The 13,637-nt window shown below is 40.0% G+C and overlaps 1 protein-coding gene across 5 annotated transcripts; it reads right to left on the reverse strand.

Annotated features, from left to right (window-relative positions):
- Positions 1 to 10,040: 10,040 nt before the first annotated feature.
- On the reverse strand, positions 10,041 to 13,427 carry LOC127093077 (uncharacterized). 5 transcript variants are annotated; one of them, XR_007792415.1, is made up of 7 exons: positions 13,258 to 13,427; positions 13,032 to 13,111; positions 12,542 to 12,647; positions 11,732 to 12,385; positions 11,437 to 11,637; positions 11,251 to 11,359; positions 10,041 to 10,317 (listed from the first exon to the last, which is right to left on the reverse strand). XR_007792415.1 is itself a non-coding variant. In XM_051031978.1 (6 exons), the coding sequence occupies exons 1-6, from the start codon at positions 13,357 to 13,359 to the stop codon at positions 11,321 to 11,323; spliced, it is 1,182 nt and encodes a 393-aa protein (XP_050887935.1). In that variant the 5' UTR covers positions 13,360 to 13,427; the 3' UTR covers positions 11,139 to 11,320. The 5 variants fall into 5 exon arrangements, 1 of the variants encoding a protein (XP_050887935.1); XR_007792414.1 differs by having other exon boundaries at positions 10,041 to 10,674; XR_007792416.1 differs by lacking the exon at positions 10,041 to 10,317 and adding an exon at positions 10,990 to 11,132.
- Between the last annotated feature and the right edge of the window lie 210 nt (positions 13,428 to 13,637).

The following is a 13,637-nucleotide window of genomic DNA, read 5'->3' on the forward strand; positions in this document are numbered from 1 at the left end:
TAGGATCGACACGGTCGACGTGTGGGACTTGGGTTTAATATTGGTCAGAACCAGCATTAGGATCAGCTGAGCCAAGGGAATCATATCCTCCCTATGGTACCTCATAGGAACCCCAGATGGGTTCACCTCAACTTACTTTCCCTCAAACAACAGGGCTGCAGAAATAGAATCAGTGTCCCTGTGGAGCCTCAGATCCCTGTGGTATGTGTCCCTCTCATTAGCTCCCAGATGGAGCGGTTCACCCAGCACACGGTTGATAGCATCCCTATCGAAAGCGACCTGACGTCCTGACACTCTAGTAGTCCAAGTGAAAGGCTCGTCGTCATTTGGCAGTGCGTTCGCATAGAACTCACGCACTATCTCGATGTCATAGCTTTCAAGTGGAGAGATCAACCGGTCCCATTTCTTGCTATGAAACAACCCTGCAAATGTCCGATAATCGCCTTCGGGGTTGATCATAAACCTCTTCTCTGGCAAGATTTTTCTTTTTTCCAAGGCCACATAGCGTGCGGCCTGCTTTGCCCCGATGAATTTATCGGTGTCAAATTGAATTGGCACAGTACGGGAAGTGCTTCTGACCTTTCTCTTTTTTGCAGAGCTTGACCTGGATGCCATATGTAAAATCATAGAAAAGAAACAGCACACAACCACAAAACAGATTAGAGATCAAAACAGAAAAACCAACTGTTGTCATGGTCGCTACTGCTTCGCTTAGCGAGGACCCATCGAAGATTCGCTACTGGTTCGCTTAGCGAAGTGGCAGCGAATGCTCGCCACTGATTCGCCTAGCGAAGATGCTAGCGAATGTTACGGGATTCTGAGTTCTTCCTTGATAACAAACCGATTTCAGAAAACCCTAAGTCTAATGGTACCCATTTCAGAAACAAAGTGATTTAACATGCTAGGAATCTTTCTAAACATACATGCAAAACCAAATGATACCCAATCTCCCAAATTCACCCTAAATGTCTCATACTTCAGAATTTACAACTTGAAAGCATAAAGTAATGGAGATAGAACAAACCTGATTGGAGAGGTCGATTGAATTTGGAATGCAACGGTTAGGGTTTGCAATGCAACAGTTAGGGTTTGTGTGAGATGAGAGTGAAAGAGGTGATTTTTGTGCAAGTGAGAGTGAGTTCAATCCTTATATTCAGACTTAAAACAAAATAAAGAGTTTTAGGCCCAAATGAGTGGCCCTGTGAAATAAAATAAAAGTTCTGTCACGCTACGCTCGCTACTGTCTTCGCCTAGCGAGCAGCTAGCGAATCAGCTCGCTACTGCCTTCGCCTAGCGAGCAGCCAGCGAGCATGACAGTATTTTGTTTTTTTAAAACAGCATGCACAACACATTTCAGCAAGGTTCCATCAATTTGAACACCAATACCACACAACAGAAAGCTGTAAATACTTACAATGTTGGGGTGCCTCCCAACAAGCGCTTGTTTAACATCGGATAAGCTCGACGGTTCGAGATGCTCACAGAGGAACATCCAAGGAGATTGCACAGCTCTCGCGATCCATAAGACCACCAAGATAAATCTTCAAACGTTGGCCATTAACTGTCCAACTCTCTTTCTTCTCCACGTCCTCAATGACAACAACTCCATATTCTTTGACTTCTTTGACACGAAATGGCCCGGACCATTTAGATTTCAATTTTCCGGGGAATAGCTTCAACCTAGAATTGAACAAAAGAACCAATTGTCCGGGCACAAATTCCTTCTTCCTAAGCTTTTTGTCATGATACTTTTTAACCTTTTCTTTGTACAACCAACTCGAGTGATATGCGACATTGCGCATTTCTTCCAACTCAAGCAATTGCACTTTTCTTTTTTCACCGGCCAAATCCTTATCAAAGTTCAATAATTTCAGAGCCCACAAAGCTTTGTGCTCCAATTCAACCGGCAAATGGCAAGTTTTACCAAACACCAATTGAAAAGAAGTTAGCCCAATTGGAGCTTTAAAAACGGTACGGTATGCCCATAACGCTTCATCCAATTTTGCGACCACTCTTTTTTAGAATTTGACACGGTTTTTTCAAGAATTCTCTTAATCTCACGATTAGAGACTTTGGCTTGACCGTTTGCTTGTGGGTGATACGAAGTCGCCACTCTATGTGATACACCGTAATGTTTCAAAACGCTTTCTAATGGTGCATTACAAAAGTGCGACCCTCCGTCACTAATCAACACACAGGGGGTTCCAAAACGGGAAAAGATGTTTTTCTTCAAAAAAATTATTACCGTTTTAGCATCCACCCGAGGTGAGGCAATCGCCTCAACCCACTTAGAAACATAGTCAACCGCCACAAGCATATATTCATTACCATATGAGGGTGGGAATGGTCCAACAAAGTCGATACCCCAACAATCGAACACTTCAACCTCTTGGATATTTTGGAGAGGCATCTCGTCTCTCTTACCAATCCCACCACTTCTTTGGAAACTATCACAACTTTGCACATGGGCATTTGCGTCTTTGAAAATAGTAGGCCAATAAAATCCTGACTGAAGGACTTTAGTGTCCATTCTTACTCCATTGTAGTGTCCGCCGTAAGGCGAGTTGTGACAATGCCAAAGAATGCTTTGCGTTTCATCGCCAGTAACACACCTCCTTAAAGGGTTGTCACCACCCAATTTAAACAAGTATGGGTCGTCCCACACGTAGTACTTAGCATCCGAGAGAAATTTCCTTTTTTGGTTCGAAGTTAGGTCGGGAGGCACCAAACCACTAGCCTTGTGGTTCGCAAAGTCCGCAAACCACGACCTAACTTGAACTTTGAAAAGTTTTTCATCAGGAAACTCTTCCCGGATTTCCTTCTCGGAAGCGGTAACCTCCACATTAACTAAGCGAGATAAATGATCCGCCACCAAATTTTCCGATCCTTTCTTGTCTTTGATTTCAACATCAAATTCTTGCAACAAGAGGATCTAACGGATGAGCCTTTGCTTCGAGTCCGGTTTGGTGAGCAAATATTTAATCGCCGAGTGGTCGGTATACACTACTACCTTGGAACCAATAAGATAGGACCTAAACTTTTCAAGCGCATACACTATCGCAAGTAATTCTTTTTCAGTGGTGGCATAGTTAACTTGAGCCTCATTAAGAACTTTACTTGCGTAGTGTATCGCATGAAAGTTTTTCTCTTTTCTTTGGCCTAATACCGCTCCGATTGCATAGTCGCTCGCATCACACATGAGCTCAAAATTTAAATTCCAATTTGGAGCGGTAACCAATTTTTCCTTTAAAATTTCAAAAGCTTGTAAACACTCATCAGTTAAAAGAAATACCTGATCCTTAGCTAGCAAGTTACTCAAAGGCCTAGCTACCTTTGAGAAGTCTTTGATAAAGCGCCGATAGAAACTGGCGTGCCCCAAAAAGCTTCGGACTCCCTTCAAATTCACCGGAGGAGGCAACTTTTCAATCACTTCAACTTTAGCACGATCAACTTCAAGCCCTCTTGAAGAGACTTTATGGCCAAGCACTATCCCCTCGGTCACCATGAAGTGGCACTTCTCCCAATTGAGAACAAGATTCGTCTTCACACATCTTTCAAGAACCGTTTCCAAGTTGTCCAAGCATAGACCAAATGAACCACCAAATACGGAGAAGTCGTCCATAAAGACCTCCATTGTTTTCTCGATAAGGTCGGCAAAAATAGCTTGCACACATCTTTGGAAAGTCGTCGGTGCATTGCACAACCCAAAGGGCATTTTACGGTATGCGAAAATTCCAAAAGGACATGTGAAAGTCGTCTTTTCATGATCGGCCGGGTCAACCGCAATTTGGTTATACCCGGAATAGCCATCTAAGAAACAATAGTATTGTTGCCCAGAAAGTCTTTCTAGCATTTGATCCATGAACGGGAGTGGAAAATGATCTTTTCGAGTTGCGGTATTCAACCGCCTATAATCAATGCACATACGCCACCCCGTTGCTACTTTTGTCGGGATCAACTCATCCTTTTCGTTTCGAATCACGGTAATGCCACCTTTCTTCGGAACCACATGTACAGGACTAACCCATGGGCTATCCGAAATCGGGTAAATCATTCCCGCATCCAATAACTTAACAACCTCCTTTCTAACAACTTCCTTCATAGTAGGATTTAAGCGGCGTTGCGGTTGAGCTACCGGCTTAAAGTCCTCTTCCATTAAGATCTTGTGCATGCAATAGGAAGGACTAATTCCTTTGAGATCGGAAAGAGTCCAACCCATGGCTTCTTGATTCTTTTTCAAAACATTGATCAAACGGGCTTCTTCATTCTTTGACAAAAGATTGCTTATGATAACCGGCTTTGCTTCGGTCTCGTCGAGGAATGCGTACTTCAAATTAAAAGGTAACATTTTTAATTTAGTCGGCGATTTTTCTTCATTAACCTCCTTCTTCAATACTTCCTCCTCAACTTCCCACGGATGTAACTCTTTTAGACTATCAAGTTCCCTTAGGCATTCATCAAGAGCTTGCTCTTCTTCAATTGTGAAAACTTCAAAGGAGTCATCAAGAGCTAACTCCATAGGAGATATCTCATGAATATGTTTAGAAACTTCAAAAGTTGCCTCTTCGATCACATCAATGCGAAAGCTATCACTCCTATCCTTTGAATGCTTCATGGCTTCGAATAGATCAAAATTAACTTCTTCATTTTGGACCCTTACTTTCATCAAACCGTCGTCAACGTCAATCATCATGCGTGCGGTTTTCATGAACGGTCGGCCAAGAATAAGCGGAGCATCGTCGTCCTCTTCCATATCAATCACAATGAAATCAACTAGGAAGAAGAATTTGTCAAATTTGACCAAAACATCTTGAGCTAACCCATGAGGATGGGTAGTCGACTTATCGGCCAATTGCAAAGTCATCCGGATGGCCTTCATTTCAATGTTGCCAAGCCTCTTCACAATAGACAATGATATTAGATTAATGCTTGACCCCAAATCAATTAGCCCTTTTCCAACATAGACATCACCAATTTGAACCGGCAAAGTAACTCGTCCCGGGTCAACCTCTTTTTTCGGAAGCGTCTGTTGAATGATTGCACTACAACTAGCATCTAGGACAGTTGTCTCCGGTTCCGCGTACCTCTGCTTTTTAGTAAGTATGTTTTTCATGAATTTCGCATACTTAGGCATTTGCTCCAATGCTTCGGCAAACGGAATGTTCACTTGAAGTTGTTTGAATATATCCATGAACCGGGCGTAATACCGTTCATTCTCCCTCTTAGATGGAGCATGTGGATACGGAAGGTTTTGGATTGGAGTAGTGCACATTACCTCCTTTCCTTTAGAAGCTCTAGAATTCCTCTCTCTTTTCTTTTTTACTCCCTCCACCGTCACTTCATCACTCTTATTTTTTTTCAATTTCCACACTTTCTTTATTTTCTACTTCACCATTTTTTTCATTCTTTTCAACTTCTTCCTCACTCCACTCCCCAACTTCACCATCAATGCTATCCTCTATTTTTTTCTCCTCATCTTTTTCCTCATCCTCTCTTTTTTCACTCTCATCTCTTTTTTTACTCTCACTAATCAACTCCCTTCCACTTCTCGTCGTTATCGCTTTACAATGCTCTTTTGGATTCGTTTGCGTGTTCGCCGAAAAAGATGGTCCGGGTTGTTGTTCCGCTAGTTGTTTAGCAAGTTGACCGACTTGAGTTTCGAGATTTTTGATTGCCGCATCATTGCTCTTTTGATTAGCCATTGACAATTGCATAAATTGTGTCAATGTCTCTTCTAACTTTGAAGTCACGATCGGCGGTTATTGAGGTTGGTAAGGATTTTGACGGCTAGAAGTACCACCCCCATAACCTTGGTTATGGTGATAGTTTGCCCTTGGTTGGAACCCTTGATTCCCTTGATAGTGTTGTTGTTGATTTTGAGGATGTTGTTGATACGGTTGTTGTTGTTGTTGCCTCGGTTGGTAGTCTCGTTGGTTCTCCATGTAATTCACCTCTTCGAACCCGGGAGGTGGACAAAACCCGGTGTCATGATCACCCTTGCAAAGCTCACAACAAGCTATTTGTTTAGCTCTTGAAGGCTCTTTCAACTCTTTTATTTATTGAGTTAAGAGTTCAACTTGTTGTGAAATGAGTTTATTTTGGGCAAGAATAACATCGTTTGTCCCAAGTTCAAGCACTCCCGATTTCTTCAAAGTGTTGCCTCTATTTTGACTTTGGAGGTCATTTAGAGCCATACGGTTAATGATATCAGTAGCTTCTTCGGCGCTTTTAGACAACAAAGAACCACCCGAGGTAGCATCCAATAACGGCTTGCAATTAGGTTGAAGGCCATTCTTGAAAATGTGGATTTGCGTCAATTCGTCAAAACCATGCCCTTTGCACTTCCGAAGCATGGATTTAAATCTTTCCCATGCCTCATTCAATGATTCGTTGGTTCCTTGAGAAAACACGAAGATAACCGTTTTGGATTCCATGAACCGGTTATGGGAGAAAAATCTTTCAATGAACTTCTCTTCCAACACCTTCCAATCCGTCATGACTGCAGGTGTTTGATCCAAGTACCAATCTTTGGCTTTGCCGAGCAAAGCATGAGGAAATAGTCTTTTGAATAACGGTAGCTCTTGAGCTTGATCAACTCCGGCCGCCAATGCTATCTCGTAAAATTTGGTGAGAAAAGCAAAGGGATCTTCATGGTCCATTCCGGTGAATGGACTTCCGTATAGCAAGTTAAGAGTTCCCGTCTTCATCTCGGCTTGCCTTCCCGTGTGGTTGGCAAACTGAGCTGTATTCCTCGGATTGTTGACCCATGGTGTGGAAACAGGCGGCGGTGGTGGTGGATCCATGATAGGTGTGAAAGGTGGTGGGTGTGTTGTAGAAGAACCTTCTCCTTGTTCTTGTTGTTGTCTAGCTTGTTGCCTCCTTCGTCTCGTTCTGCTATTCAGTCTCCTTGCGGTTCTTTCGATCTCGGGATCAAATAGAAGTTGGTCCTCAGGAACCTGCCCTCGCATAAAACGAAAGCTGCACACTAAACCAAACAAATTAACAAGCACAAGTCAAAAATTCGAGAATTAAAAAATTAAGCAACTATTGCGATGCTCGCAATATCAATTCACAATCCCCGACAACGACACCATTTTGTTGGATAGAAGGTTAGAGTATCGGGGTTTGTTATCATCTCCACAGGGATTATGTGATATTGCCACCGTTCGACAGTTGTTAAGTTCTTAACTTATAGTAACAAGGGGGGTTTTAGTTTTTAGTTACGGTAGCTTGCATAAAAAGTAAGAAATTGCGGTAAAAGTTTTGGTTTTACGATTTGAGAAAGATTGTCAAAGTTAGGGTTCGACGATCACTTTGCATGCATATGTTCGATCAAACAAAACTCATAAACTCCATTAGATGATAAACACATCCACAAAGTCCTCCCAATGTGTTTATCTCTAACACACATTGTGGTTTTTCCCATTTTGATCCATTGTTGATCTCTCACACAATCTATCAAAATGACAACTTTTAGGTTTAACTTTTTAGTGAACAAACTCATTCAATACTATCTCTAGCTAAAGAACAAAGATGGATGAAAACCTAGGTCAAGAGTTGGAAAACACCTTTCAATGATAAACCAACACAAAGAGTTATCAATAAAACAAGGTTTTCACCATACATTCATCATCACAGAGTTTACAAATGAAGATCAATCCATATACATACAAAGCTTATGATCATCTACATCTAACCTTGACAAAATGAAGGACTTAGCTACTCATTTTCATGGTAGCTTGTACAACAAGTTTCGGACGAAGGTTGATCAACATCCGAGTCGAAGAATCGAGATTGGAGGCACTACCATATGGCCATCTTTGACAAGTAAGTCGAAGATTTCACCATATTTAGTGACGTCGAAGGTATAAGTTCTCTTAGGAAACCTATCATTCTTTTTTGGTTCGACTGGATTCTTTCCATTTGAAAGCGCTAAGACTTTGCAAGAATAAGGTGGTCCTTGCTTTAGTTCAGCAAGTTCAATTTCGCTTTCTTCGAAATTCACCGGATCATCATACGTTTCAGGTTCGTCATCACCTAATTCAACATAAGCTATTCTATCTTTCCTGTTATTTTTGTTTGCTCTGGCTTTCTCAGCCTTCAAACGTTCTACCTGTCAAACTCTATCAGCCAAATGGGCAATGTCTCTCAGGTATTGGGTATCCAATTTCTTCAAAATAGAATAATCAAGGCCACCAGCGGCCATTTCGACCAACTCATGCTCGGGCACTTGTGTAAAACATCTTGCCTTAAGCAAACAAAACCTATTTAGGTAATCATCTATTGGCTCAGTGAACTTTCGCTTGATACTGGTCAATTCTTTCAGACTTATCTTCGACTGTCCCATGTAGAATTGCTCATGGAACAATCTCTCCAAACGAGTCCAAGTATCAATAGAATTCGCTGATAATATGGTGAACCATGTGAAGGCATTATTCGTAAGGGAACTTGGAAATATTTTATCCTAAGGTTCTCATTATTTGCAATTTCCCCTGCCTCTACTAGGTATCTGGCCACGTGTTCGACAGTGGACTCACTAGTGTCCCCAGAGAATTTAATGAACTAAGGGGCTTTCCATCTAGCGGGTAATTCTGATTGCAGAACATACTCAGATAAAGGTGATGTGTAATTTGGCCTATGGAGGCCAACATTTACCCCTTTTCGCGCCATGATTCTTTTGACCATGGCTGCTAGATTATTGTCTATTGCCATATCATCACGTCGAATTTGTTGTACGACTTCGTAAGCAATTTGGTTATTATTTACCATTACTACCCTTGATTCTCTTTCCCTTAGGATTTGTTGCTCAGACCTAGGGGGTTCGACTCTCCGTGTTTCGACCCTAGGTGGTTCGACTCCCACTCCCTGATTCACCATATTTTCTTGTAGTGCATTTCGTGGGACTTGGTTAATGGCAAAGTCCTCTTCGATGGCTAACCCTTGATTTTCTCTTATCCATTTCCTTTGAGGGTGTCGAGGAGGTTGTGGCACACCAAAGAAATCAGCAATGTGCGTCATTTGCGTTGTCATTTGTTGGTTTGATTGGGTAGTGTTTTGGATCAAAGGGTTAAATATTGTAGCCATTGTTTGGGCCAGCATCTGGACCATTTCATGGTTACTTTCGACCATTTGCAGCCTCATTATTGCTGCAGAATTATTTGTTAAATTGGGCATTTGGGTATGAAAACACATCCCTAAGGGTTGACTTTGACCCAAGTTATTAACACCAGACCCAGACCCTTGTAATGGCGAAGATGCATTCATCAATGAGTCAATATACGTTGACGTTATTTTCCATCATTGAAGTTGACATGCCAAATGGTTGTTCGCGGCCATTTAAAGGCATCGAAAGCCCAGTCACATAAGGCCTGAAAAATTGATTTCCCACTAGAGGGGGGGTCACTGGTGTCCCTAAGGGATTTACTGGTGGATCCTGTGGCCCCCACATAAGATAAAATAAGTCCAATTTGGGAAATTGACTACATAAGCATCGAATTTGCCGTGGATGGTACAGGTTAAGAAACAGACGTTGCGACCGTAGTCCCCCTACCGAAGATGCAGAGGTTGGTTCTCCATTGTTATTTTGAGGATTTTGGTTATTTGGTGGATTTGGATTCACCATTCTCCTCGTGTATCTTCTCCTTAGTCTATCTTCGTTGGTTGTGGCCAATTTACCACTTCTTAGTAACATGCAACGAAGTTATAAAGAGAGATAGCAAAATGAAGAACTGATAAAGATTTTCAAAAAGAAAATTATTTCAAACACTAACACTGTCCCACCGGGCGTGCCAATTTATATACCGTGAAAATTGATAAACAACCGCTGGTCTTCCAAATCAAAAATATTTTAGTTACTCACAGGATCAACCATATTGATCCTATAACATGCGTTATTATTGAAATTATATTTGGAAAGTGATGAACACTTCGACATCATTCATGTTTGAAGATTGTTCGTTTAAAAGGTTTTTAAAGAGATGAATTGCAGAAGGTAAAGGAAAGTACAATAAAGGTGCTTGAAAATAACTTGCAATGGAAGATAAATTCTGAAAAAGTATAAATAAACTTCAATTGAAATGTAAAATATGGTGTTATCAAACGTACATTCTCAATGACACTATTTTCTCAATACACAAGATACTTTGAGTAATTTTGAGTATTTGTACAACAATTGAACACACAGAAATCCTAATACTAATACCCCTATATATACTAAGTCGAAATAACTGCTATCAACGACTTTTCTCCTAGACAATGACTCGTCGCGCTCGGCATGTCTTCAATCCATCATAACGTTCCACGCGTCTTTTCTTGAAACTAGACAAGGACAAAATACAGTTATCCTTCTTTTATTCAAATTCAAACATTTTTGTCGAACACAATCTTAATGTTGCCTCCGTTGAATTATCACTTTAAACTTAGAAATATTTCTAAGTCTCATACAACATTTCCCTCTTATACAAGGATCATTTCGACTGGACTTTTTCAATCAATGCTTTTTATGTCGAAGTCCAGAACATCTTCAAAGATATTTTCTTTTCTTTTGCTCATTATATTGAATCAGACTCAACGTCGAAACTTCCAGCTAACACTCGCGTACCCGTACCTTGGTTTTTCTAAAAATGTTGTATTTCGTACCAGTATCCGTATTGATTACTGAGTATGTACCCGTACCTTTGCAACGCAGATTGCAAGTTATCAGTGAAGAAAAATTACATATTGAAAAACTTGATTGCAAGTTATCCAATGAAGAAAAATTACATACCGGAAAACTTAATTGCAAGTTATCCGATGAAGAAAAATACATATAGAAAAACTTGATCACAAGTTATCCGATAAAAAAAATCACATACCAAAAAAAATTTAGACAAAGTTATCTGATACACTTTGGTAGGAGTATGAAATGATAAATCTTAGATAATAAAATTATTTGATAAGTGAAAATGGTAGAATTGAAATATTTTTAAAAATATAGAGGTAGGGGGATAATGATAGGAGTACGAGCAATTTTTTTTAAAATCAAATATGGAGATCAACGTTCATAGAATGACAACTTAACTTTGAAGCACTAAATTCATCAGCATGCGGTATAAGTTCCAGAAACATGCAAAGAAACCTTTAACTGAAACAAGCTACCATGAACCAGAAGAAATAAAAACTTAATAGAGCTTATTTACACAAACTAAAATGAGTCATTTAAATAATGCCGATTTTTGCGACAAATTTATCATATTTATAGATGAATTTCACCTTGGTTGTGATGCGTTTAGAGATGTAAACAAATTTGGATCAGAATGGATTGCCACCAAGGCTATTCTACTTATTCCGAGGCTCTAGTTTCTAATGCTATTGATATTTCCTGCAAAAATGAAGAGAATGATCATGTTAGATAATAAAACACACGAGTAAAAACCAGTATAATAATATCTAACTTGCCTTCAGCTTCGCAGTGCTTGAGAATAAGCAACTTGATGTGATTGCCTGCCCTTGATCTAAAAGCCATCCCGCTTCGCTTATAGTTTCGCCGTCCTTGTTTTGTTTAAGCGAACACCACAGCTGCTTAGGAAGTAATACATTGTTTTCTCCATCTCTAACAGACTTCTGCAGTCCGGCGTCTAAAAGCTCTCGAAAAATCTCCTGGAGTTAAATAGAAAGCCGTGTAATGAAACCGATAAAACAAGAAAAATACATATATGAAAAACAAAGGGTAAGAGAGATCCTTGGCACTCACGGTGTTTGTAGCGCTGAAAGTGGTGATAGCTTTAGAACCCTGCCAGATACCAGCAATATCTGAAGCAATCATAGGTGCTGTAGAAGCAAAAGCGGAATCGCGAATGGCACAACCTCCTAGTTGATCGCCGTTTCTGAATGGTCCATACCACTGCTCACGAAATACTCTTACACCCTGTAGCTTAATCTCTGTATTATTTGATACACGGATACGCTGAATAATCCTAACCCGAGATTCAAAATCTTGAGGATTGATCAAGCAGTATTCCAACTCTGTTACGTCGTCCTTCTTTTGCCAGACAGCAACATAAGAGCCACTCGATTGGTAAGCAAAAGTGGTAACTCCGCTGTTTTCGCCACCCACTTTTCTCTCATCCGAACTGTATACCGTTGCAGCATCAGCCTCACATCCAACTGTAGGAAGTAACTGAATGGACCTGTACTCGAGAACATGATCCTCTGGGTTAGCAAGAGTGGGGCATTGAGTCTGCCAATCAAATACTTTGACCTCCCACTCTCGATATGCTTCAGGCACCACATACTCCGGAAGTTCGATTGTGCCCCCTTGATTACTGAAGTCTGCTCCAAATCCATCCCACTCACCTGATATTCTTTTGGCAAATTGCGACCAAGCTTCAGTACTTTTGTCATGTACCTTGAGAAAAATTGAAGTCCATCATACTATGGAATAGCCAAATTGGTATTCTAACCACCTAGTATTGTGTATATTCCAAACCTGACCTCAAGGAAAGGCAGGATAAAATGGAAGGAAGGATAAGAAACAAGTTGAAAAATTCAGTCGTATTCTTACTTGACGAGAATCAACTTCGCCCAATACACCGATCAGGCCATTCGTTTTGCCTGTTTCTTTCACTACTTCCATTGAATCTTGATTGGCTGCACACATCAAAGTTCTCCTGTTTTTAGATTCAAACACTCCAACTTACTATTGACAGCTTCAGCAATAAGAGTTTGTTATAAGACTACACAATAGATGCTAGTATGATTGAAAATGGAAACTTATTTAGGAGGTAACATGTTCCAACCCGAGTCCGATGTCCAGCTACTAACTGAGGTTGGTTTAACGGAACAAATCACACTGATATTTTTAAGTTAGTAGTATGAAATGACTAAATGATCAATTTCTATTGGATGATAGTGTAAAACTATTTTATTTTACACCGCAGTCAGCACTAGCTTTAATCTCAATCATCTCAATCACCTATATGCATAATCACTTATAATATAAGCTATGTCATAAGATACATGATGGACAAGTGCGAAAAATGGAATATTATTACCTCCTCCTCAAATTGAAAGAAAATGGTGCGAAACCCAGTAATGAGAAAGCCCCAAATTTTTTATTTTGCAGATGTGAATCCTGAATTAGAGAAAGATAGTATTTTTAATAATAATTAGTACAAGTAACCATCAAGAAAATTCCATTCCATAACTAAGAGGCCTAAGTAAAGTATGATAAAAGGGTTTTGAGAAAATTAAGAAAAATTGATGAGTGGAAGAAAGTACTTGTAGTTGATGATGAGTAGAGGATGAAAAGTTGGAGAAAGGACGTCGTTGAAGAATGAGTGGAGAAGGTGAAGCGGTGACGTTTACAGAGAATGATGCCATTGCAGAACTATTATGTACTTTAATAACGGAGTTATCAGATGATCTGTACTTCCTCAGTCTATCCCATATATTAAATGACGCTTTAACCAGACATTTTCTTTTAGCCTCACAAATATTACAAAATTCAATTTAGTTTAAAAAAATGTAATTATTATTTGGGTTTAATCGTGATGCACGAACGGTTTAAAAAATTTGTATGCTGTCATCTAATAAGAATATTCATTTTATCATATCATATAAGTATTTTACAATTTTCTGACTTGACAGGATGCATGATC

Source organism: Lathyrus oleraceus, chromosome 6, assembly GCF_024323335.1.
Source record: "Lathyrus oleraceus cultivar Zhongwan6 chromosome 6, CAAS_Psat_ZW6_1.0, whole genome shotgun sequence".
Lineage (NCBI taxonomy): Eukaryota > Viridiplantae > Streptophyta > Magnoliopsida > Fabales > Fabaceae > Lathyrus > Lathyrus oleraceus.